Below are 27,093 nucleotides of genomic sequence, written 5' to 3'. Positions count from 1 at the left end.
ATTTTTTAGCTCAAAGATGTCATTGCAACAAAGGCACCATGTGCATCAGATATTCTCATTGTACTGTGAAAAGCTATAGGTTTTATTTGATTTCCTTTATTAGATTTAACAACTTGGAATGAATAATAAAGAAAAATTAGTCTCTAAAATTTGTAAATAAAAAAAAAAAATCCTATAAAATAATTTAAAAAGTATGAGGTTTAATAAGATTAAACTTCTGTTTTCATATGTTTTACTTTCTGTAGCTCAAAATTATTGGTTATGCCTTTTGTGAATCCAATATTAGTTCTAAAAATATGTGAAACTTGATGACATTCCAACTTTAAATAAGTCTAGAAGTGAATATTAGATATTTTGAATTATTTCTAGACATTTGATTTCTGCCTTCATAGTCTTGTAGAAGTACTTAAACTTTTGTCACAATACATCATTTTTAAGTACTCTAATCTCATCTTAGATGTTGAATGTTGTGTTACAGTAGATTTTATATCAAACGTCTGTCTCAGTACTCAGCTTTAATTTCCTCTTGTGTTTAGTACACCATCTTCATTAGAAGTCATATGTCTGTGGTTGTCTAAGTAATCATTAGATATCTCGGGATTCTTCTTATGTTTGATATTAAATCCAAGATGACAAATTCCAGCAAATCAGATGAAACCAATTTTTATGACAGGAAAAAACCATAAATGGCGACAACCTACTTTTGGGTCCTTTGACCCACAGCAGGCTGAGGCAATGTCATGGTCTTGCTTGTGGAAAATTTTATATTGTACAGGAGCTATGAAGTGAAGATTTGTTCTCTAGATAATATTATGTCTTAATTTCTTTTGTTAAATGAGTAAATGAGAAAGAAAGAAAGCACTGCATTTTTTTTTCTTTATCCAAGAAATTCAATATGGGGGCCATGACCTCAGATTAGCTGACATAAGCATGGTCGTAGTCATCTCTTTGAAATGAAAAAAATTTAAAGTTTGTAAATGGAAATGAGGCTTTTTCTTTAAAATAATATACATTGAATTATATTGTTACTTTGAACAGTAACAGTCATGTATTCCACTCTAATGAAGAGTTAGGTCAGCTTTAATTTGAATTGACAAAGTTAAGACATGGACACAGTCAAAATTCTTCTTAAGCACAATAATGTCAGGGGACACATTATGTTTCATATGGAGTTGATCACAAGTGGACATATAATATTAATTTTGATTATAAAGCCCATAATCACATCTGAACCAATTTCTGTAGGATACCGTCTATTCTGAGCTGTCATTGGTATTCATGAATGGATATATTCTCTATTCCTGAAAATATTACTTGTCTTCCACATTAATTGTCATGGAAACAGATTTGTGCAGAGCTGTCGCAGAAATAGTTTCACCAATATGCCAATGAAATTCAGAATTAAGTCTTCAGCAAGGAATTTATTTCAGGAGGCAGATGCTTGTATACAGTCTAGAATGATAGAAAATTTTAAAAGAATTCTATCTTGAGTAAATGCCTCTTTTGTGTTTATTGAGCAAGTATCTGCCATAAAGTTTTATATTAATCTTTTTTTCATAGTTTTCTTTTAATGTAATTTATATATGAAAAAAAAATTATTAAAGAAAGGATAAGTGCACACTATGTAAACAGAAATATAGTGATATAAGGATATAACTGCTGAAGAAATTATGATAATGTATATTGACATTATTTTAGCATTGAATTATTTTTTTGAAAGAATCTCATAACTGCAATGGTTTTTTAACCAAATTGAGTTGCACGTGTTTGCACATTATAAAAATTTGATTGCATGCACTGTTGCTGCTATTAGACTACGTCTTTCAAAAAATATTAATTTAATGTGCACAGAGACATTTAAAACCATGGTTTTATATGTCTCCAATGTCCATGATAAGCATTGATTTGGCTCAAGAATTGTAAGCCTACATGTGAAATTACTCAGGCTACATGTACACAAAATACAGTCAAACCTCGTTATCTTGAACTCAATGGGACCAAGAATAAACTTTGAGATATCCGAGGGTTCGAGATATTGGGGTAAAATACTTAATTAAAATATTAAGTGCTTGGGACTTCCAAATCACTTTGACATATCCATGGTATTCAAGATATCTGTCTTCGAGATACCGAAGTTCAACTGTATCACATTTATTACCCCATTCACAGGATTATATGGCGGGACACCAAAAATTCATGCGAAATGAAAAATTGTCCTGTATTTTTGAATTGTTTACCAGAAACCACTAATTTCCTTTAATTATTCCTCTCACAACACCAGAAATTGTTTGACGTGTGACTTACTGTGCTTGGTTAATGTAATAAAACAATTAATTGAAATTTTGTAGTTTTTTGAAGAACAATGTGCAGTATTTTCACCTGAAGTCTAGTATTTTCAAGGCTCCTGTAAAGTATTTGCATGTATGTGTAAGATGCTGCAATAATCTAATGAAGTCATGTTAAGAAATCATATACATTTAGAAAAGAAAGCAAGGTGTCTTTTAATGAATTGTTTTGTCTTTTAAATTACAGTGACATTACCATATCTACATCTTTTATACAATTATCTTAATCAACATAAAACTTTTCATGGTATTTTTATGTCCCTATAATTGAAGATTCAGGGGCAAATGCTGCATAGTTTTTGCTCTGTCCATTTATTTGTCTGTATGTTTGTCTGTTTGTCCACAAAAAATTTAACGTTGCCATAATTTTTGATTGGTTGGAGCTCTGGCTTTCATACTTCACATGTATATTTCTTGTGATAAGACCTTTCTTTGGGTACCAGCTTATTTGACCTCTTGACCTTGGAGTTGACCAACATTTGCAAAATTTAACCTTGGCAATAACTTTTGAATGTTTGGTGCTAGGGCTTTTGTACTTCACATATATTCCTTAAGATCTTTCCTTTGGTACTAACAATTTTGACATTGGAGTTTTACCCACTTATAAAGAAAAACTTTAACTTTGGCCATAAGTTTTGAATGGTTGAAGGTAGGGCTTTCATATTACACATGAATATTTCTTGTGACAAGACCTCTCCTTTGCATACCAAAAATTTTGACTCAGTGACCTTGGAGTTTGGCCTGCTTTTGAAAAACTTTAAGCCTGGCCTTAAAATTTGAACAGGTTGTACCAGGGCTTTAATATTTCACATGTGTATTCCTTGTGAAAAGACCTTTCCTTAGGTACCAACAATGTTGACCTTTTGTCCTTGACTTGGAGGTTGACCAACTTTACGTGATTTAGTACTTGGCATTTATTTTGTTTACAGTATGTTATGAAGAAAAGATTTGACAAGTTTCATGAAACCTAAGTTTTAAAGCAATAGGTTAGCCACTCTGGGGTTTTTTATGCCCCCGTAATCGAAGATTCGGGAGCATATAGTTCTTGCCCTGTCCGTCCGTCTGTCTGTCTGTTTGTCCGCAAAAACTTTAACCTTGCCCATAACTTTTGATTGGTTGGAGCTATGGTTTTCATATTTCACGTGTGTATTCCTTGTAACAAGACCTTTCTTTGAGTACCATCATAATTGACCTTTTGACCTTGACCTTGGAGTTTGACCCAGTTTTGCAAAATTTTAACCAACATTAACCTTGGCCATTTCTTTTGAACAGATGGTGCTAGTGCTTTCATACTTCACATATGTAATCCTTGTGACAAGACCTAACTTTGGAGACCAAGAACTTTGACCTTTTGACCTTGGAGGTTGACCTACAATTGAAAAACTTTAACCTTGGCCATAACTTTTGAATGGTTTGTGCTAGGGCTTTCATATTTCACATGTGTATTTCTTGTGAGAAGGCCTTTTCTTGGGCACCATTAATTTTGACCATTTGACCATGACTTTGATGTTTGCCTCACTTTTGAAAAACTTTAACCTTTTTCATATCTTTTCAATGGTTGCTGCTAGGGCTTTCATTTTTCACAGGTATATTTTTCAAGACAAGACCTTACTTTTGGTACCAACATATTTGATTTGCATTTGAGAAGGTTTAACCTTCCCTATAAGTTGCCATACAGGGGCATCAGTGTTTCACAAACACATCTTGTTCACACTATATAATATTTTGATTTACAATTGTACCTTGATGAAGCATTCCACTATAAAATTATTCTGCATACACAGTGATTAAATGCCATGTGGGCAGATTAATCTAGATGTTGATGTTCAGGTAAAGAAGATTGTAATACATCAAAAGCTGTTTTAAAAATTGCAGTCAATGGTCACAATTTCTGCTATAATTAAGATATTGAACTTTGAAATTTTAAATCACCCACCATGAAACATTTGGACATAAACTTTCTTCCAACATAGTAAGCATTTTAATGGTCAATTCCTTGTTTTCAAAGGTTATGAAATTCCAATGGTACTCTAAAATGCACTTTACTGAGTAACAGATTGATATTTGTAGATCGTGAAGGATGATTATTTGGTAAAAATGAGCCATTATCTCATTTTTTAATCGGTTGAGTCCAAATTAAGCTTGCCGTCCATGTGTGTAATTTTGTCCCACTCCCTTACATAGATTGGATTATTGATTAATGAATTTGTTATTAATGAATAGTATTATATTGTGTTTAACTGAATTTTGTCTAGATAATTATTGTGTTCGACCCTAGTCCCGCCAGTTTGACGATGTATTAGTCTGCCATCCCTACAGAATACTTTACATACCAAACCCACACCAAAAGCATTATAGATAGCCACATATTTGTCCCAAAAAAGGGATGCAAGAAGTTAAAAGTGAAATTAGAATTGACATGACTTTTAATAAGCAATGATGAAGTATTCATTGCATCATTATAAAGAATTAATGAAAGTTTTGAAAAAATGGGCAGATTTAAAATAAAGATTGAAAGTGAAGTAAATCTTCAAACAATATACTGAATGCTTTAAATTTTTTTTATGCAGCCTATTTTGAGCAAGGTACTGTGCAGGCTTTAGTTTAATTGTCATTAGCCAGCATATTGTGTGATGAATCAGTCATCTTTTTCTCTAGAGACCCTTGCCACTCCAGAGTTCAGGATATTCATGTGTAGAAACAATTTCAGTGTCATTTTAGGCAAAATTTGCATGACATCTAGGGGGTTTTGACAGGAAAAGCAATGATTTGAATTTTCTGCTCTTTTCAAGTTTCATTTTTAGCTCACCTGAGCTTTCCTGTACAAAGACAAAACTTCTTAAAAAGAAAAAGATATTAATTAAGATGACTTGTCAAACACTTAACATCAAGACTGTTCTTTTTATACTAAGGTACGTTAATTTTTTTCACTAGAAATATTAGTCCACAGCACACATGGTTATAATGAATTTATGGTAACAGCTAAGTGATATTTATTCCCCATAATTTTATTTTACATAACATTATAAACTTACTGGATATAACTTAAATTAAGTTTCTTTATATTTTTTGTCCCTGATACTTCACTATAAGTGTGTTTTAATTTATGATAAGAAAAAATGTTTTCATAAGCTGACCATTTAAAAAAGAAAAAAAAACAACTTTTAAATTATTACCTTGTAAAGATTCAAATTTGTTTATATTTTGGTCTCCTAAAGCCAGAGCAATGGTGAAAAAACATTCAGTGTTTAATAAAATATCAGTAAAATTCTTTAAAGATCTTCCTTATGGGAACATAATTAAGATTAAAATTTTCAAATTTATTTGCAAGCAAATTTAGATACATTTAGGAGGTCAGAAGTGTTTCACATTCATTTTCCTGTAGGATTATTGAACACTCAGGTGAGCTTTGAAGAGTGGAGGCCTCTTGCTATCTAAAGAATTGTCTTTGGAGGGGTTCTCAGTATGGTTTGAAAATTTTGTTAACCAAATGTTAAAAAGGCACTAATTTTGTTGTCAGTTTTCTTCATTTTTATGTGACAGCATTGCAAGACCATTTGTGTCATTTTCTTTTGCCAGCCATTCCTATGTTTTATGTTACAGCCACACAGTAAATTTTTTTACCATAACTATACAAGTGACTTTTATTGAGTTCAACAGCAAAAATCTTGAAATATAATTTGATGCATTACAGTAAGCTTTGAATGTCTACATAATAGGAGGTAATTTGATGCCAACAGTGACAGTCAAATTATTGTGATTCCTGGCAGCAAAAAGTGTGATAAATTTGAATGTTGGTATTTTCCAACAATGAATTAAACCAAGAGTTTAAAAGCAATGTTAGCTGTGCCCACACACACAAAGTTTCATTTAAAGATATATCCTGTGTAAATTCATGTCAATCGATCTAGCACAAATCAATACCCGGCAATTAATCATGATAAAAAAAAAGGTATCAGCTATTTACCTAAATATCAGAGGTTAAGAAAATGAACTATTGAGAATGATGGTTAAAATATAGAAAAGCAGAGATTGGATCAATTGTAGAATTTCAAAACTGGTGTATATAATAATATATACAGGAACATCAATGTGTGAATATCATCAATAGTGGTCTAAGAACATGTGACAGTATGAACCCTCACTAGACTTGTCCTTAAGTGTCAAAAACAGCAGATTTTTCACATTGTCGAGTGAACATATTTTTTGTGCTGTCAATACAGCTTATGGCTGCTTTGTTTGCTGTTGGCAATGTTCAGATTATTTAATGCTTTGGACATGTAAAAGATCAATTATCACTATAGGGGAACTTTTTTGTCCGTCTATCATGTTATGGGTTAAGATATTGAATTTTTATAGAATCTTCTTTAATCATCACTGTCCATCAATAATGAGTACATATCAAATATTTTGTAAAGAAAGAATTTCAATCTGGGTTATTGTGGAAAGTGTCCTTATGGAATGTACTTAAGAGCATAACCAAGAGTATGTCTAAGTTTTCAATATTAACTTAGTACAGTAAACTGTAGATTCCTTATTTTGCGCGATTACTTATTATCGCGAAATGGCTCTTGGACGTCAAATTGCGAGAACATTAATTCGCGAGTGAATGGTTGATCAACAGATTTTACATGGATTTTAGCACCATAAAAATAAAAGCAAATAATTTTATTTCGTGTGTGGTGCTTCTCGCAAAATTATGCAATAATTAATTCCTCGCATATATTTAGGAATCTACAGTATTGTATACAGATATCACAGTGTCTATTCTATAGTCTCAAAAAGCGTTACTTCCTTGATAAAAGCTCTAGCAAAAAAAAAATTAAAAAATAGTGAAGCACATACATAAATATACAGTTGTCTGACTGTTTACTATCTCTGCACTTACAGGTAAGAGGAATTTATGTTGATTTAATAAACCTAGGATATATTGTCTGAAAATGATAATCATATATATTTTATTAATTGATGTGTTTTAACATTATCATGCCTATGTTTTAATGTCAACCCAAACTGCTGAGAAGAAATAAATCATTGGTAATAAAACCATCTAGTTAGAAATAATGGATGATCCAAGTTTAGCTTGCAGACAATTAATGATGATGAAGCCAATGAACCACAACAAAATGAGGATTTCATCCCAGTTTTTTCATTAAATCAAATAATAATACAACTTAGAACAGCAGTCAAAAGGGTGGAAATAAGCATTTCTATTTAGATTTATGGAAAAATCAAAGAATTGTGTGCAATACATTATTTCTTGAACTTCAGATTATTTAAAGAAGGGGGAGCACCTGCATAGTAAAATTTGTCTACTTACTTTTCTGCTGTAGCGATTCTGTTATGTTGACCTTTTAGGTCACCTGAGCTTAAAGCTCATGAGATCACCTGTTGTCTGACATCAATACGTCTGTCTGTAAACTTTTCATAATTTGGACTCTTCTACTGGGCAAATTGTAACCAAAGTTTGCACAAAGCATCCTTTGTTAAAGGGGATTCTAAATAAACTTCATTCCAAGGGGAGATAATCAAGAAAAAGCAAAAAAAAAAAAAAAATGTGGGGTCATTCAAAAATCTTCCCAAGTAGCACTGGGTCAGAAAAGGTGAAACTTATGTGGAAGTGTTCAAATCATGCACCCTGTGGATAAGATGGGACCACAATAGGGGATGAATTTTTTACATTGAAATGTAGAAGCAAAATGTTCTTTTCAAGAGCCATTGTACCAAAAAAGATGAAACATATGTGAAACCTTCCTGATATAGTGTAAATTCTAAATTGTTCAAATCATGAACCCCAGGGGATGGGGCCACAATAGGGTATCAAAGTTTTACATTAAAATAAGTAGGAAAAATCTTTAAAAATCTTCTCAAAAACCAATGGACAAGAAGAGATGAAACGTGTATGATAGTTTCCTGAGGCAGTGTAGATTTTTAACTGTTCAATTCATTGCCCGAGGGGTAGGATGGGGCCACTGTAGGGAATCAAAGTTTTGCATGGAATCATATAAGAAATTTTTTTTTTAAGATCTTATAAAAGAACACAATAGAACCATTAATTTGCAAATATTCACAAGCTGTGTGAATTCATTATTTTTTTCTTGAATTATGGACCCCCGGTTAAGAGTTGGCTACATTAGGATCAAATTTTATGTAATGCATGTATGCAGGGTAGAGTTTTATTCTCCATGACTGCAAAGCCATGTTAGTCATACATGTACATGTATTAATATTGAAGCATCCCCAAGGTGTGCGGATTCAGAGACCCTTTAGAATTAGGTGGGGCCAAAAATATGGGGGCATGCACATTTTTTCATGGGAATTTAAAAAATCTTCTGAAGAAAGCAGAACTAAAGTAAATTGAGTGAGCATATTTTTTGTGGACCATGGGGCACATTTTTAAGAGGTTTTTGATTGAATCAGAGAAGTAAATTTCAAGATTCAATTGAAAAATATTGTTTTATTAATTGGACAGTTTTCTTACATACTTTTTTGTTGTTGTTTTTGAAAATAATTTTTATTTTATATATTTATATTTTATTTTCCCAACCATATTCCATAATAAAATAATCACCATTATTTTAGAGTTGATATTCCAAGGTGCCTGTTTCCAAATAGTAGTTTGTGTCATTGTATGAAATATGTTTGTCTGATTGCTGAAAATGGAACAAGATGAAAATAATTTGGATAAAAATGACTTCCTTATCCACCAAAAAACACCAGCTTATCAAATGTTAATAACCAAATTAACAGTTAAATCAAGGTGCTTTTAATGGCTCAACTGGGTCGGCTCTTTTTACACAACAAGATAACGACATTAGCATCACGAAACATTCACAGATATACTGATCCGTATAGATTTTCAACTGTTTTCGTTGTGTATTTATTATTCTCCGTACAGTTCATCAATAGTTAATGAATAGGTTCTTTAGTTTTGTTCCCAGAAAATTGATTGGCATATTTATATAGGCATGTATCATGAAAAATAGAGAGAGGAAAAAAAAGGGAGCTTCATTTTTGATGAAGTAAAACAAAGAGATGGGCAAAGTGCAGCAATGAGTCCCTCTGAAGTATTGCCTGCCTTTGTTTCATGTTTGTTCAGCCTTTGTCAGGAATTTCCTGTATCATCAACACTTCCAGATTCACACTCAGATTCAATGTTTCACACATGTTGACACTTCGGTCCAACTTTGTATATTATAGTACAGGCAACTTAAAGTACCCCTAAGCTTTGACAGCAGAAAATGTCAGAGGCAGTTTTTGAATTGTTTTCCATTTTTTTCCTCTGTTGACATAATTCGAGCAATTATTCATGTCATTTAGAGACAAGACCAGAAAAAAAATCCCATATAGCCAATAGTGTTTGACGAGATGAGATAGAGAGGGTATGGAGAGCTAATAATGCTGAATCAGGTTATAGCAGTCCTAGGAACTGTGCAGGGACATGTTCCACGGTTTATATATATGGATTATTGCGGTACATATGGCACCTCTCTTTGACAGAAGTGGGGAGACAGTGTGGATCTATTATATAATAGACTCTCATATTGTGAGGAACGGACACCAGATTCCTCGGATTGAAGTGATAAAAAGCATAAAGGATACAATTGCTAGTTTATAAAAATCTATCCATATTGATGTTTTCATCAAATGCACAATATGTCAAATGGATATAATTATCCATCAATAATGCAGTGTTTAGATAGCACTGGTCACGTCACCCTCTTTTATTTATTGACAGTTTATGATGAATTGATCTTTTGAGTGCTGACATTTTATGTGGACATTTTTCTCAAACTTGAAAAAATATCATTGGAGAAATATTACCTGGTAAATAAATCTGCAATCATGAAAACTTTTTTTCAAAAAATTCGAAGGAGCAAATCTCAACAAAGTGTGAAACGGAATCGAAATCCTGTTCTTGTGGTAAGTTTTTACTAGGATTATTAAACACTGTTCTTGTGGTAAGTTTTTACTGGGATTATTAAACACTATACTTGTGGTAAGTTTTTACTAGGTTTATTAAACACTGTTCTTGTGGTAAGTTTTTACTGGGATTATTAAACACTGTTCTTGTGGTAAGTTTTTACTAGGATTATTAAACACTGTTCTTGTGGTAAGTTTTTACTGGGATTATTAAACACTGTTCTTGTGGTAAGTTTTTACTGGGATTATTAAACACTATACTTGTGGTAAGTTTTTACTAGGATTATTAAACACTGTTCTTGTGGTAAGTTTTTACTGGGATTATTAAACACTATATATACTTGTGGTAAGTTTTTACTAGGTTTATTAAACACTGTTCTTGTGGTAAGTTTTTACTGGGATTATTAAACACTGTTCTTGTGGTAAGTTTTTACTAGGATTATTAAACACTGTTCTTGTGGTAAGTTTTTACTAGGATTATTAAACACTGTTCTTGTGGTAAGTTTTTACTGGGATTATTAAACACTGTTCTTGTGGTAAGTTTTTACTGGGATTATTAAACACTGTTCTTGTGGTAAGTTTTTACTAGGATTATTAAACACTGTTCTTGTGGTAAGTTTTTACTGGGATTATTAAACACTATACTTGTGGTAAGTTTTTACTAGGATTATTAAACACTATACTTGTGGTAAGTTTTTACTGGGATTATTAAACACTATATATACTTGTGGTAAGTTTTTACTGGGTTTATTAAACACTATATATACTTGTGGTAAGTTTTTACTGGGTTTATTAAACACTATACTTGTGGTAAGTTTTTACTAGGATTATTTAACACGTTTCTTTTGGTAAGTTTTTACTAGGATTATTATAAACTTTTCCTGGGGTTTTTGGATTATGTTACACCAGTGGTATATTTTTTTTGGTCACATTTTTGTATACTGCATTTGAAATGTGTCCTTTCCTGGATTGAATTACAGTCAAACCTTGTTATCTCAAACTCAAAGGGACCAAGAAAATACTTCGAGATAACTGAGGATTTGAGATATCCAGGGTAAAATACTTAAGGAATAAGCAGATGGGACTTCAAAATGACTTCGACATATCCATGGTATTTGAGATATCCGTGTTCGAGATATCGAAGTTCAACTGTATTTTATATGCAATGCACTTGTGGTCAGTTTTTTTTACACTGAACTCCTTTTTAATTTTTTTTTTTTTTACACTTGATTATATTGTACATGTGCAGTGCACTGTGGTACAAAATTTTCCTTGTATTATTTTACATGCGGTAAGTTTTTCGCTTGATTGCAGTACATGTGCTAATCTTTTCTTTGGACTGTTGAACACTTATGGTAAATTTTTCCTTGGACTATTGTTCACAGTGCATTTGTACTAAGTTCTTTGGATTATGATATTTGTGGTAATCTGTTCGTTGGATTGTGGTAAGTATTCATTGAATTACACGTTTCTTGCAAGCTTGTGGGATATTTTGCCAAGGTTTGTTACAAACTACACTTGGGTAGGTTTTGTCAAGAATTTTATATTCCTCTTATGGTAAATTTTGCTAGGGTAATTTAAGCCTCAACTAGTTCAGATGTGGAAAACTTAGATGAGTTCTCTCAATACTGAACTGAATCATAATGCAGGTTATGTAATTAATATTAAAATAATTCCAAATATATAATCAATACATCATTATTTTAGTTCTGTAAAATGATCATATTTAATCAATATATATTAGTAAAACCTCTTTAATAATTCAGATTGTTTTTGACATGATTGCATGTATTACAGAATAATTTGTTTGAGTTACCTAAATAATAAAATGATAATTGATGCCTTTACTTTTCATACATATATTGGACAAAGATTTAAAATATAATATTCATGAAAAATCCTTAAATTAAGATTATAAATCCGGTCATTGTTTCTCTGGTAAATGTCAAACTATCAAACAGAAAAATGAAAATGAGATTAATTAAAAGTGAAAACTTGCTTCTTTGTTAAACTAGTAATGAGTTCTTTTAATATGTAAGTATGTTTTTTTTTTTTTTTTTTTTTCTTTTTTGTTTTTTTTTTTTGTATATTTGACAATCACTGCAAAGACATTTTTATCTCTTATAGGCAAGAAGTCCAACCGAGTTGAACTTCAGTTTAGACTCCAACAAAGCACAGAGGGAGCTAATATCCCAACTGGAGGCCAAAAACAGGTATTTCTGTTTGCTGATTTAGAAGAATCAGTAGGGAGATCTTGAGAATTATGGCTATTGTTGATCAAATGTCATGTAGAAACACCAACTACATGATATTGTATGTGAACTGTTGACCAGATCAAACAAGCAGATACTTCTGCAGTCACATTAGACCTTTGTGTAAACCCAACTGATTGGTAATGAAGATAGCCCATTCCCAAAGAGCACAGAATGATTATATAAAATGTACTTATTTCCATTATAGGACATTGGTCACATATTTAATATTATTTAATGCTATAGGATTACAACTGATATTTTTTGAAAAATTATATTAATTTTCTAGCATGTTTATATTTAAAAACATAAAGATCATTAATGATAATGAAAAAGTGTGTATAGCTATAATAAGTAAAACTGACCCCTTGTGTTTATCAAAATTTAAAGAAATATTATATGATCATAGTTGATGCAATGAAATCAAAGTAGCAGTAAATAATATAAAAAAAAAATACATGTCAGATAAGATTTATGAGAATGAGCTCAATACTCAAATGCTACGCCTGAAATTATTTTAGTATAATACTGTTTCTCTCTGTCTGCTTTAAGTAAAGAAAAAGTTGTCACATGAAGAGGGGCACTTGATGAGTATTTTCACATTCTTTCTTCAGACCACTTTAAATCTAAACCAGTAGGGCTACAATCTTGTCAGAGATCTTTAGTTTTAACCACTACCAGTAAGGCTATAATTTTGTCAGAGACCTTATGTTATAACCCCTACCAGTAGGACTACAATCTTGTCAGAGACTTATAACTGCTTCCAGTAGGGCTACAGTCTTGTCAGAGATCTTTAGTCATAACCACTACCAGTAAGGCTACAATCTTGACGGAGACCTTTAGTTATAACCGCTACCAGTAGGGTACAATCTTGTCAGAGACCTTTAATTATAACCGCTATTGGTAGGGCTACAATCTTGTCAAAGACCTTTAGTTTTAACCACTACCAGTAGGGCTACAGTCTTGTCAGAGACCTTTAGTTATAACCACTACAGTAGGGCTACAGTCTTGTCAGAGATCTTTAGATATAATCACTGGTTGGATGACTGCTTTGTAGCAGATTTTGAACTACTCTGTTGCAGATTCTGATATGAATTTAAACAGCAATTATTGTCATAAAACATCTGATTTTATTTGACAAGCTATCTGTAACTGTCACAAACCAGGAGATTATTGACAGAGGGGGATACCCTCCCCAGAGATTTCCCAGTCACAGGACACCTTACCGGAAACTAACAACATCAGCAGAAGTTTGACCGCTATCAATTACATTAACAGCCCACTAATAAGTCAATTTGTCATCGGGTTTATACCCCAAAGGATTCTGTAAATATAAACTACTGTTAAGCCAGGAGAACAAATTCTAGCATTCTCAGTTGTTTTCGCTGTCAACTTAAATCAAGAGCAAGAATATTCCTGTATGTGAGGCCTGTGAAACATAGCAGACAAATACAGATCGCATTGTCCATTGTCTGTCTGTCTGGGAGAAATCTCCCACAAAACAAGGCAGACAAATAGAGATCACATTGTCCATTGTCTGTCTGTCTGGGAGAAATCTCCCACAAAACAAGGCAGACAAATGGAGATCACATTGTCCATTGTCTGTCTGTCTGGGAGAAATCTCCCTCAAAACAAAGCAGACAAATAGAGATCACATTGTCTGTCTGTTAATCTGTTTGTGAGAAGTCTTCCACATACTTTCAAATTTCATGTGAAGAATGGATTCTCATTTAAGAAATAAAATTTTGCAGAATCAAACTTTAATAATTATCAGTTTAATTTCAGAATTTTCTGAAAACCAAATGAATATATAATTATGTATGTGATGATGAAATACAGTAAAATTATCAATTTAAACTATTTTTAAAAAACTATATATTTGATAAATTGAAAGTATAAAGCAAAATTATAGTGATATCTTTCAATTATTTCAAACTGATCACTACTAGTTCTGGCAGAATTAACGTAAAAGAAATTAGAATTGTTACTGAGTGTTTATTAGGGAGAGAAATGGACAGTCATGAAGCAAATAAAGGCAGGCAGAATAAAGATGAGTAGAGATGTGCTTTATTGCAGACTAGCGACAATTTATGATTGGCTTAGACAAAAGGCGATGGCACTTACTACCTTCTGAACTTGTATTTTTATTTGGAGAATGTCAAATAAATCTTTGGTCTTGAACCGATTTTTCATTTCAGAAAAAAATTAATGTTCATGATGAATTCTAGACAGTCCAAATTACATGGCATACAAATGAGAAAGGGAGATCACTGACTCTCATTATCTCCCCTACACATTCCTCTTTAAAACTCCAAAACAATTGTGAAAATATCTACAAGATCCTTTTGTGAAAAAAAAAAATGAGTTATTTACATGTTTTTCATACATGCCTTACTTCTTTTTACACTGCAGAATTACAAATTACAGAATTATGACATCATTTTAGGAGTCATTATGTAACAGAAGTACACTATGTACTATTGTGAAGTCAAAGTAAATGTATATTTTCCTGATGTTTTAAATGATATCATAAATGTTGATTTCCGTTAAACACTTTAATCAAACAGTATTTAGAACTTTTCAGATGCCCCTGGTATGTCTGTCTGACATCTGTCTGGTAATTTCCACATTTTGGACTTCTCAAGAACTGTCTGCACTTTGCCATCTTCAATAAAACTTGACATGGCATGTCATTTTATGATGATGGTTACAAGTTTGTTCAATTTAAAGGCGATGCTTTCTTCTGGAAGACATAAGACAAAGTCATAGGCTCATTAGAGATGGTTCTTTTAACATTTGAGTATAAATATATGTCTGCTTTATTAGCCACCGTGTAAGTATGTTTTTTTTTTTTTTTAGGAAAATAAAATTTTAATGTATAAACAGACATAAGATTCCACACTCAAATTAAACTTTATTGTATTTTTTATTTTGATCAGGGAGATTATGAGAGAAATCCACAGGCTTCGATCAGAGCAAGAGGCTCATGCACGGAGTACAGAAAGTGCCCAATATAACCCGACATTGCTGGCAGAATTACGACAGCTCAGGCAGCGAAAAGATGAGCTTGAGTCAAGAATGTCCGCCTTACAGGACAGCCGGAAAGAGCTCATGGTACAGCTGGAGGGACTGATGAAACTGCTGAAGGTATGAGTATGGAACATTAGTTAGAAAAAGCTAACTGCATCTTGGGACAAACCCTCACCACAGTTAGAATACATCCCATGTACTGCGATGTAGCAAAACAGCAGATCCGCTCCAACTCAATTTTGGAGAAGACAAATAGGAGTTGCACTGAAAATAAACATGTAAATCATTAAAACAAACCTTTTACTCTAAAATATAATCCACATAAAGATTTCTTAATGTTTTTCCTGGCTTCAAATTGACATGTCATTGACATGTTGACATTCAGAACTCTCTGGATTTTTCTGAGTGTAAACTTATAATAGAATTATCTGTCTCTGTTTATTTTGCTACATTGCCAAAACATGGAAATAATTCTATGTTTAAACGGGTCTATAGGACAATATCATTTTAACAATATAACGTTGTATCTTATTGCATGAACATATTATGGAAAGGGGGGATAAAAATGCAGTTAGGAGAAGATAACTCTGTAAAAGAGGAGCTAATAGAACTGTTATGTGAACAGTCAACAGATCAAACATTGGATTACTGTACACTGACTTAGTTTCATTATAAAATTCCTTTGCGTCTTTGTTTTTCTCTCTCTCTTTGGTTATGTTTGTTTGCTGTAAAAATATATGAAATATATACAAATTCTCGGCAATAAAAAATATAGCTATTTCCTAGTCGTACAAAGCCCCAGAGGATTAGTCACACACAAAGGAAAGTTGATTTATAGAATTAAAGCAGAATGAATTCTTGTTAGAGGGGAAGGAGAATGATGCTGAACATTAATCAGAGGGCAGGCTCAGTATAGGCAGGTTGTTAGCAGCCAGATATAAGGTGTTACATTAGATATATTTCAGCAGCAACTTTAATAGATGATAGTGTTAGGATATTCTGAGTGATGATATGCCTTTAGGTTTGGCAGTGTAACTGGTGTTCACAGGGACAAATGTTAAGATTCTTGATAAAATCCATCTATACTGACAATCCTTGAATTCGAAAATCAGAGAACAAATATTCTACTATTACGTGTATACATGTCAAAGCATATATATGCCATGAATGCAATGTAATACTTTTTTTAAGAAATAAAGTTTTTCTGCATATGCCATATGCCTGACATCACAAAAGATGTATCAGTTTTTCCTGCAGGGCTAATATGGATCTGCAGGGCTGATGCAGATTTTTATCATATATTTAGTAGTAAATACACTGATTCTGCACTGTGCGGCACAATACCCCATATAAGGACCGGTCCAAAAATCCATATCACATATTGGACCGGCATGCAAAAATCCATATCAAACTGGAAGTAACGTTTGTATAAAGTTTGAAAGTTAATTAACTTGATTTTATTTAAATGTACAAGTAAAATAATTCTTTACTAACATTTGTGGACTTTAATTTGTTTTCAAAGACTTAAAATTGGCTCTACTAAATTTTAAAGATTAAACATGCACAAAACATTCTTCAATTACTTTATGTGAACTCACACATGAAGTATTTTAAAATATTTTTTTTATTACATTCTCTTGATTTTAAATTATTGTTCTTTGATATAATAAGCTGGTTAATTATTATTTATTTGTTTTTGCTCAAGTAGATGTTTGCTGTACCGGTATTTATTATTAATTTGTAATAAACAGAATAATACATACCCTTTTCCATATCACACTATGTATCAGCCCTCGACCAATATCAGCCCTCAGGCCTTTGGCAATCTGGCTGATATTAGTGTCTCGGGCTGATAGAGGATGTGATATGGAAAAGGGTATGTATTTTCTCTATAAATCTTTAGGATGTAAGCAATAAAATTCTTACATGGTATCTTGGTAAGGGAGTGTATTTATTAAATGCAGATTGATTGAAAATTTTAAAAATTGTTATTATACTTACATGTATATCTGGAAGATTTGTGACTATTTCATAACTCTGATGTGATGAATTTTTTTTTTTTTTTTTTTGTAAAGCATTTTCCAAACAAGTACATAGATTTATCTATAAAAGGATAATATTTTAAATATTGCATGTAGTTGAGTAACATTGAAAGTTTTCACCCCAAGAAAACCATATTCAACCGACAATGGTTTTCGAGGGGTGAAAATTTTCAATGTTACACTCAACTACATGCAATATTTATTATATTATACTGAATGTTTTATAAAAATACATATAACAGTGAACCTTGTGCGCATAAATTCTGCGCAGTCACTATTTTTTTTAATATCACCCGTCGTTAAGCAGTGTTGACTGTTGCTACGCTGGAGGGCGTGGCTTCATCATTCAGTGGGTAATAGTAATTTTTAACAAATGTTTCTCAACGAATCAGATTGAACTAATTTACATGAAAGTATAATATAAAAAGTTAACAATTTTTCATGCTGTACATTTTTCAAATATTGTAAACATATTACATTTCGCCATGTATTCTTTTTAGCGCATTTGGTGGAGAGCAGCGACAGCTAAATCAGTACATAGCTAAATGTCTTTATATATAAACATTTATATCTAGCACATTTAAATCAAATCTAAGCTAACATAGAATCAATCAATTTCCGCCAAATATCGTACACGTTAAATATACATGTATTTACATTATATTGTACATTGATATGTAATATGTAATGTGAATAATAATTGTTTATAAGGAGTAATTTGTTTCTTTGCCAAATTTTACGAAATCTATCTGTTTTCATAGTGATTTGAAAGGAAATTTTCCTCACTCACGATCAGAACTATGGTTAATTATGGATGAGCAGGCCTTATTTTATGCTATAAGATGAAGTCATATTTAGAAATTTTTAAAAAATTATTGATTTCAGATATAAAGTGTATTTTTGATGTCCTTCTTATGAAGTTAACAGTTTTTTTGCTGATATAAAATATAGATGAGTAAATCCTGCCATTTAATTTAAAGGCAAATTTTCAAAGCAGATTTAAACCAAAAAATTTATTACTTCATTCAGGTGAATCCCTATCTGTCAGTCAAATTTGCCATTAATTGTAATTGAATTGTTTCACCTGAATAAAAGCTAAACTGGAATTTTTGATGACGTGATGTTGTATTTGAATCAAAGGTCTTCATACATCTTTGTCAACAGCAACAACAAACTAAAATTTGAATTCATATCAGTCAAGGACTCAAGTTCCCAGACACAGTTTCATTACTGTAAAAGTGGTTATTTACGCGTGGGGGAAATTTACACTACTTACGCGGTAAGCTAAGAACCGCGTAAATTACCCCCTGCGCGTATGGTCACAAAATTTCAAACTTCTGGAATAATTATAGATTATTACTTAAACTGTTAGACCAGTTGAACCAGTCGTATATTAATCGTGGTATTGAACGCACGTGAGTAGATAAATACATCACAAACAGCGATGAAAACATAACTGTTCATTTTTTTAATTGTGCGATGAAAAATGCATCTTCATGTTAGATATTTAAGAGCAACGTCACGCAATTAAAGCTTCAAAACTTCGATACTCATTTTCATTTCCTTTATATATTCGTGTATGTCTCTCTTAATTTCAAATAATTAGTCCAAAATGTTACATAAACTCAAAGTCACTACAAACATACCAATTAAATTAATTGTCAACACTGGACACGCAGATACAGGTAAGTATATCCCACTTTGAAGTTTGAACTTGCGTAAATAATTGCAATAAAGCGTACACAAGTTGTTCACACTTCAGCGCATTTGATTGTGCACATCGACGTTATATTTACTAATCCAACAGTATAATTTTTTATTGATTTGTTTAGTTTGTAATCATTTTTAATCTTTTTTCTTATCATTTTCAAAGGGGAACAACTCGATGTTAATAACGATGGCCGCGTAAATTTTTCTCGGTAACTTGTGCGACCGCGTATATTACAACCACGCGTAATGTTTGATGGTCATAAACGCGTACTTAACAACCAGTGTAAATAACCACTTTTACAGTATGTAGCCCAGTGACCACGACCATGACCTGTACAAGGCATCTTATTAGCTTGAGCTAGTGGATTAACCCTTTAGCTTGATCGGTAGGGCACTGGACTGGCATGATAGAAGTCCCAGGTTCAAATCCATTTGGAGGCACAAATCTGTCTCTGTTATAATAGTAACATACTAAAATTGGAATACATATCCAATCAAGGGTTCCCAAAAATCATTTCACTTTCTTATTGCCCATGGACCTTGACCTTTGATATATGACCGAGTCAAAATCAACCTCAAGTCATGAGCAATATTATACTAATGTTGGAACCAGTCCAATCTTAGATTCAAGATTTTTGGTCTGAACATGATATTGTTATAAGTGGACATAACTTTTGCTCTGTACTCATAACTGAAAAAGAGTAAAATCATCTAAACTTAATTCAAAAGTTACTCTGACTGGTCAAGCTTTATTTTTGGGGGACCAGTGAATTAATGTATAATACAGTATGATTGTATTTTCAGACACACCCCACCTCCCCTCGAGCTGTACCCACAGACAGCACTCCCCACCATCAGAACCTTTCTCAGTCCCTCCCTGACAGGTATGCTGCCCCTAATATCCCCACAACACCAGCCATGGAGTCTTCCATGCTAGCAGGAGTAGGGGGTGAAGTGAGACAGGCATTTTATAACCCTGGGCCAGTGGAGAATGTTCGGTTGATCCGGAATGACCTTATGTGTGCTGCTGATTCTGTCACCAGTGCCATGTCTTCGCTAGTCAAAGAACTCAACTCAGGTAAACTCAGAGAGAACTTAATGAGATAAAGTGATAGAAAACTCAACTCAGGTAAACTCAAAGAGAACTTAATGACATGTGATAGAAAACACAGATCGGGTAAACTCAAAGAGAACTTAAATCAGATAAACCAATAAAGAACTCAACTATGCAACTCAATTCAGGTAAAGTCAAAGAGAATTCTATAAATTGGGATAAAATGACAAAGACTCAACTCAGGTTAATTCAGAGAGGACCATAATCAGGTAAAAGGAAAGAGGACTTAACACCTATAAACTCAGAGAGAACTCGATAAAATGATGGAAAACTTTGGTAAATTGTAGACATACTACAGGTCATCTGATGGAGAGGACAAACCTGATTAAATGTTAGAATTCAACTTAAGTAAAAGGTCATCTGATGGAGAGGACAAACCTGATTAAATGTTAGAATTCAACTTAAGTCAACTTTGTCAATTTCAACAGAATTGGCACAAGGGATTCTGTGAGGCAAAGGATCAGTCTGATGGGGAAAAAGGGGGAGGGAGAATAACTGCTCTGGGTGCCTAACAAAGGAAAAAAATAGGGTTCAAATTTTGCATAATGAATGGTAAAGGGGGAGGGGGTTAATTGCCATTTTGCAGTGAGGATAGAAAAGTAAATCCCAATACAATGTAGATGACCAAAATTGCTTCCATATGTCCATAGTTTGCCATATACAGATAAAATTTTGTTACATTTTACTATTTTCTGACAAAAAATGACTGCCCTATATCATTTTCAAAGATATTTCCATTTTTTTCTCTAACATTTTATTCTGTTTTACTTTCAGAGGCCAGTAGCAGTGATGAAGATGAAGACAACATTATAAAACAAGAAGGTAAAACTGAATTCTCTCAAGGTCATTGATGATGTAATCCTGGCCTATAACAGTCTCTAAAGGGATTGGGCACAGGTTTTGAAAAAAAAAGCTATTTGGGTTTTCAGGATAAATAGTCACAGGTAGAGCTCTATAGCTCCTTTTTTTGTTATTATACCTACCAATACAAGATAAAAATACATTGGGTTTTATTTAACCTTGATCGTGAATAACTGGAAAAGGTTGGGGGATTATCACAGATTAGAAGAGATTATGTGATAACCTGTATCTGACTTCCACAGTCCTGGCATATTTTTTACAGAATCCTCTAAGACTTGGAAAATTATAATGTCAATGTTTAAAAAATTGTTTGATTTTAATGGTGCTCCTTCAACCAGAGACCAAGATATATTGGCATATGCACAAAATCGAACAGTACTAAAATTAATCCCAAACTGTGATTTCAATACATGATAAAAGCATGTGCAGCCAATATTGGAGAACTATTCACACATACTTGGTTGATTATCACCATTTATGTGATAAATGTTTAAGAAGACAAAACAATTTTTTGATATATTCAAAACAAGTAAAAATGAGTATCAGCTATGTTTCCAACAAAATCAATGTTTCATGGTCACAGAATTCTAAAGTATAAAATTCTTGTCTGGGTTACAATATGGAGATTGTAAAGCTCATACTCGTTAATGATTATTGCTGAGAATGCGACTTGATTGAGTTTAGCAAGGTCAAGATCCCAGACTTTAAACTTCCTGTCAAGTTACAACTTTCTTTTATAGAGATTGTAGAGGCTCAAACTTAACAAAAACTTTGCATATGACTGTAGGTTGTGTCACGCAGTTTTCCAATATGTTTCATCTCCACTGCAGTTGTATTAATCTATTTATGGAAGTTCTAATTTCTTTGAAAAATTATGATACTGCTAGTAGTTTTCTTATTTATGATATTGTTATAATTATCTACAGCTGAACATAAGTAATTTAAAAAAGAGATATCTTGAATACCATTGATATGTCAAAGTGAGTCAGAATTCGCAACCATTAACCTTTCTTGAACTCTTGGATGTCTCCAAGTTTTTGGGGTTTTTTTCTGAGTCTTATCAAGTTTGAGATAATGAAGTTTGACAATATTTATTTTCCTGTTTCTGTAGCCAACTTAGAAATGGAGGAAGCGTATATTGTGGAATCTCAGGATGAAGTGGATAGCTGGCAGAATGAAATTCTACACCGTATGGATCAGGACCAGGACTTTTTGTCCCAGCTTAAGGCTCGCCGAAACAGAAATAATAACCACAGTGATAGTGAAACAGAGTTAGTAAAAATACTTAAAATGTCAGTAAATAGACCTAAGGATGCACAAATTTGTTGAGTTACATGAAATACATTTTATTAAAATGTCATTAATATTTTGCTATAGGTTAAAAATTTCATTTCCTTATCAACAAATCTTCACAAGAAATGAACTCTTCTTACAATTACAGCTCCCTCCCCCCTCCCTCTTATGCGTCAGTTACAGAGAGTGCCACGCCTTATTACCCAGTCTCCAATAACAACCGGGAGGGTACAGAGGATGGGGACTCATTTGTTCTGATGGATGACAACAAAACTGATGATGATGCAGAGCTTTACGATAATCATCCCAAGGTGAATACCTCTCTGAAGCTTACAATAAATTAACTCATGCTTAGGACAAATCGTAACGATGTAACCAATGCTTTGGACAAATTGTAGTGTAACTAATGCTTAGGACAAATTATAACTGTGTAAATAAGTCTAAGAAGATTAGTACATATCTTAACAGAGTAACAACTAGGGGTGCAACGATACACTAACCTCACGATACGATACGTATCACGGTATTCAGTTCACGATACGATACGTATCACGATACATGACAAGGTTAAAAAAAAGTCTTTCAAGTTTGTCACCATATTTTTTCTTTAACTTGACAGGGTTATATAAAATGTTCATATTTTTTTGATAATAATTAAAATAAAATTTTGTTAACTTGAATTGGATTATTGGGTACATCTTTGAGTTTTGATAATATTCTAAACCAATGATCAACATTTACAGGGAACTACGGGGACCTTTCCTAATAATCTTTTTAAATTGGAATGAAAAAGGAAGACATTCATTCTTTTATTCCTTTTATTTACGTAGAAAACCAGTTGTCATATTTCTCGTGTTAACACGTTTTAGTCAACAAGACAGTGAATTCTCATCGAAATACACACGTAATGAAATATCGTGTATTACCAAAGAATACGTTTAGATCTAAAGGGTTTATCATTTGTCTTAACATCTATTATAACATATAATCACATTAAGTCCTTCTCAGTGTTAAATCTGAGGTCTATAAGATGCTGGAGATGAGTTTAACTTCCGTTAATGCGTTGTCGGCGACCTCACGTTTTGCGCGGAAGCCATTTTGAAATTGTAAAAAAGGAAACAAAACGGACGATTCGGATAATTCTGCACTGATTGAACCGAACCGCGATATCAGTTTAGCGTATCGTGAATTGAACCGTGGAAAAATATACCGCGATATACCGTCAAACGGTTTATCGTTGCACCCTTAGTAACAACTGTGGAATCGCCATTGATCATGGGGGACAAATGTTCATTGGTCAAATTCACCCATGAATTTACATCCCCATGAACAATAAATTGTCAATGTATTGGTTCATTGAATCTTCTCTATATGCAATTTACCCACTAGTAGGTTGCCTACAAGCATTGACCCCCTTAATTAAAAATGGTTCCACAATAACTCTGAAAGACTAAATTACAACATTGTTCTATTTTCGAGTTGGGAAGATTTTATTTAAGTTGTAAAATTTATGTTGAAAGGTCAGGTTTCATTGTATGACTAGACATCAGATGTGAAGAAATGTAAATGTAGAGGCCACAGATTAATGCTTGTATATGTACAGTAAAACCTCGTTATCTCGAACTCGAGGGGACTGGGAAAAAACTTCAAGATATCTGAGAGTTCGAGATGTTGAATGAGGGTAAAATACTTAAAGATAAAGTGCTTGGACATATCCAGGGTATTCAAGATATCTGTGTTCAAGATAGCGAAGTTCAACTGTATATCATGTTGTACTTATTTAAACTACATGTACATGTTCCCAGTGACTTATTTATTTTTAAGATTAGAAACACTTACATTGATATCTGATATTAAAATGTATTAACGTGACAAACTCCTTGTAGTGGAATTGTTTACCTTTATTATAGGAGTTGCCCAACAGACTGACCTCCAGTACTCATACGACGGATGACGAGAGTTACCTCCAGTCAGACGCAGACTCGTACATCCGCACAGACGATGACGAGGAAAGCAGCAACACTGACTGGGAGGAGTCTATGAAGAGATGGGTCAACCGATAGGCGGAGTCAACTGATAGACGGACAGACAGGGTCAACCAATAGACAGCCAAGGTCAAGCAGTAAACCAGCAGGGATTGTGCAATCTATTATAATGATATGGAACACTTACTTAAGTAGTGTGTAGTAAAATCAACTCAATTAAAGAAGGGATTGTGCAATCATGAAAGTGCAAAATGAAGAGTTTTAGAAAATCACTGAAACCAAAGAGGTCTTAACTCTCAGCAAATGGAACTAATGTGACATTGCTGAGTGTGATAAAATTAAAGTGCAATGCTGATAGGGCAGGACATTCCTCACAGTATAGTGTGAACTGTGAAATAATATATTTTCTTGAAAACAAAAATTTAAATGTTTTTTTTAGTTTAAATTGCTTCATAATTCTAATGTCTAGTCGACAAAAGGAAATCCCAGGGCAGTTATCCGAAACTGTGCTACATGTTTGTTGTTATTTTTTTTTTTATTTCTCTAGCAAAATGGTGTGCAATATTTCTGTCTAATATTTGAGTTTTCCCAAGCTTTGGGTTGTCAGCATTTTTATCTTTTACCAAAGAATATGTTACTTGTTATTAATATATTCAGCAATCAAGATTAGCTCTTCTGATGAATGAGATACATAAACATATGTACGATAAGGATTTATCTAACAACAATGTTCTACTATTGAGCTCTGTTTTAGTGAAGTATTAGGATGAGCTCGGTATCTTGTATGACTAAATACATGTACACGTAATAACTCTAAAGCATATACAGACCAAAAAAAAAACTACCGCGTAGATATTAATACATTTCAGCAAAACTCTGATTGATGTAAATTACATTTTATTTTACTGCGAGGACTTTCATTATTCCAACATTATTTCAGAGGTTTTTGCAGACATTGAAATAACTTAATAAAGAATGGTAACTCTGTCTTATGGATGATATACAAAAATATTTAAACCTCAAAAACTTTTTACATAAATGTTTGCTGAAGCCTATTGAAAGTAAACTCATGTAAATTAACTGAATTCCAGAACCATTTAGTGTTAGGTTAGGGAATGCTGTTCACTTCAATAATTCTTTCATATATAATTTAGCATTTAAGGAACATGTATACATGTATGTACATATACTAATGCTTACATTTTACACCTATCATTTGTAACTTAATTTGCTTGATCACGCAAATTTAATAATCCTGAAAAATAAGAGTCCCTGTATTTGATACCTCTAGTCTATAGGTCTACCTCCCTATCATAATCAGCTGTTATACACAAATCAACCTAGAATTCTAAGTCTTTAAACTTCATAGCATGTTTCAGTTATATATGAATTAACATATCTTCATTCATTAATAACATCAGTGTATGAGATTATGTAGATTTTTTTAAGTATTAGTATTTATCACTACTTACCAGTTATATGTGAGTTGTCATGGAGGAGAATCTTAATTAACTTTGTTACATTATTACTACTTAAAAAAATATTTCCTTTCGGCAATGTGTTGTCATAATTCTTTGTTAAATTATTTTTATATCATCAATGCACAACATTATTGGTGTTGTTGATTTTTTTTTTTTTAATAATTAAAATTTATATGATAAACTTGTAGATGTTAGAAAAAGATAAATCAAGCAGACAGTATATATGCCTTTAAGAAGTGCTCTACATAAATTAAGTCAAATTTATTGTTTATAAAATTGTACACCTAGAAAACTAACAATGTACTTTACAGATATTTGTGTTATATAAAACTGCTGTTTTGATTCCGTTTATCTTTGCTTTAGCTATTTTTGTGATCCATTGATATGACTGAGGTTGTGCTCCTGTAATGTATTACAATGGTTGTAATTTGTGTAACTTGTACAGTAATTATAATGTAAAACATTTGTTTTACATTGGTTGTAAATGTGATACAAATAATAGTATTACAAATGACTGTAATTTGTCCAGCCATAGTTTATTCATTTTACAATGGTAGAATTTAACACATGACTTTATATCTTGATGACAAAAGTTACAATTTGTATAAAAATGGTTGTCAGTGTAAAACAGTGGCTAGACCACCTCATCAATCAGTAGAGCTCTACATTTTATAACATTGATATTGTTTTATACATTTGACTATTGAGATTTTTGTTACCATGGAAACTGTTGTTGATTTTACGATGAAGTAATCCATTTAGATAAATAAGGGGGAAAAGAAGCTCTGTTTAATATATAGACTTAATAAATAAAACTTGAAGAAGAATTTACAAATTGATGTTTCATGTACTATAAGAGGTACTTGCCTCAAGACCAAAAACTGAGAACAGACTGAGTCAGAATTTTTATTTTTAATATATTGAGTTTTATCTATTGTCCGTCCATCTTTAAACTTTTCACATTTTCAAATTCTTCTCAAGAACCGCTGGGTCAATTTTAACCAAAGTTGGTACAAAGCATTCCTTGGTAAAGGGAATTTTAATAGTTAAAGTGAAG

General features: G+C 32.5%; 1 protein-coding gene across 2 annotated transcripts in view; it reads left to right on the top strand.

The window, feature by feature from the left end:
• The window catches only part of LOC133200215 (dystrobrevin beta-like), a 67,948-nt gene extending 41,077 nt beyond the window's left edge, over positions 1-26,871 (top strand). For both annotated transcript variants that reach the window (XM_061336032.1, XM_061336031.1), the window contains 7 exons: positions 12,396-12,481; positions 15,460-15,667; positions 20,107-20,380; positions 21,191-21,238; positions 22,389-22,548; positions 22,719-22,881; positions 24,481-26,871. In XM_061336032.1, coding sequence (XP_061192016.1) covers positions 12,396-12,481; positions 15,460-15,667; positions 20,107-20,380; positions 21,191-21,238; positions 22,389-22,548; positions 22,719-22,881; positions 24,481-24,633 — 1,092 coding nt within the window. In that variant the 3' untranslated portion in view covers positions 24,634-26,871. The remainder of the gene's footprint in view (positions 1-12,395; positions 12,482-15,459; positions 15,668-20,106; positions 20,381-21,190; positions 21,239-22,388; positions 22,549-22,718; positions 22,882-24,480) is intronic.
• Positions 26,872-27,093: the final 222 nt, after the last annotated feature.

This window comes from Saccostrea echinata, unplaced genomic scaffold (assembly GCF_033153115.1).
Source record: "Saccostrea echinata isolate AGI-Se365-2 ecotype Australia unplaced genomic scaffold, CSIRO_AGI_Sech_v1 ptg000037l, whole genome shotgun sequence".
NCBI lineage: Eukaryota > Metazoa > Mollusca > Bivalvia > Ostreida > Ostreidae > Saccostrea > Saccostrea echinata.
The sequence above is the reverse complement of the archived record's forward strand: the minus strand, read 5'-3'. Positions and strand labels throughout refer to the sequence as shown.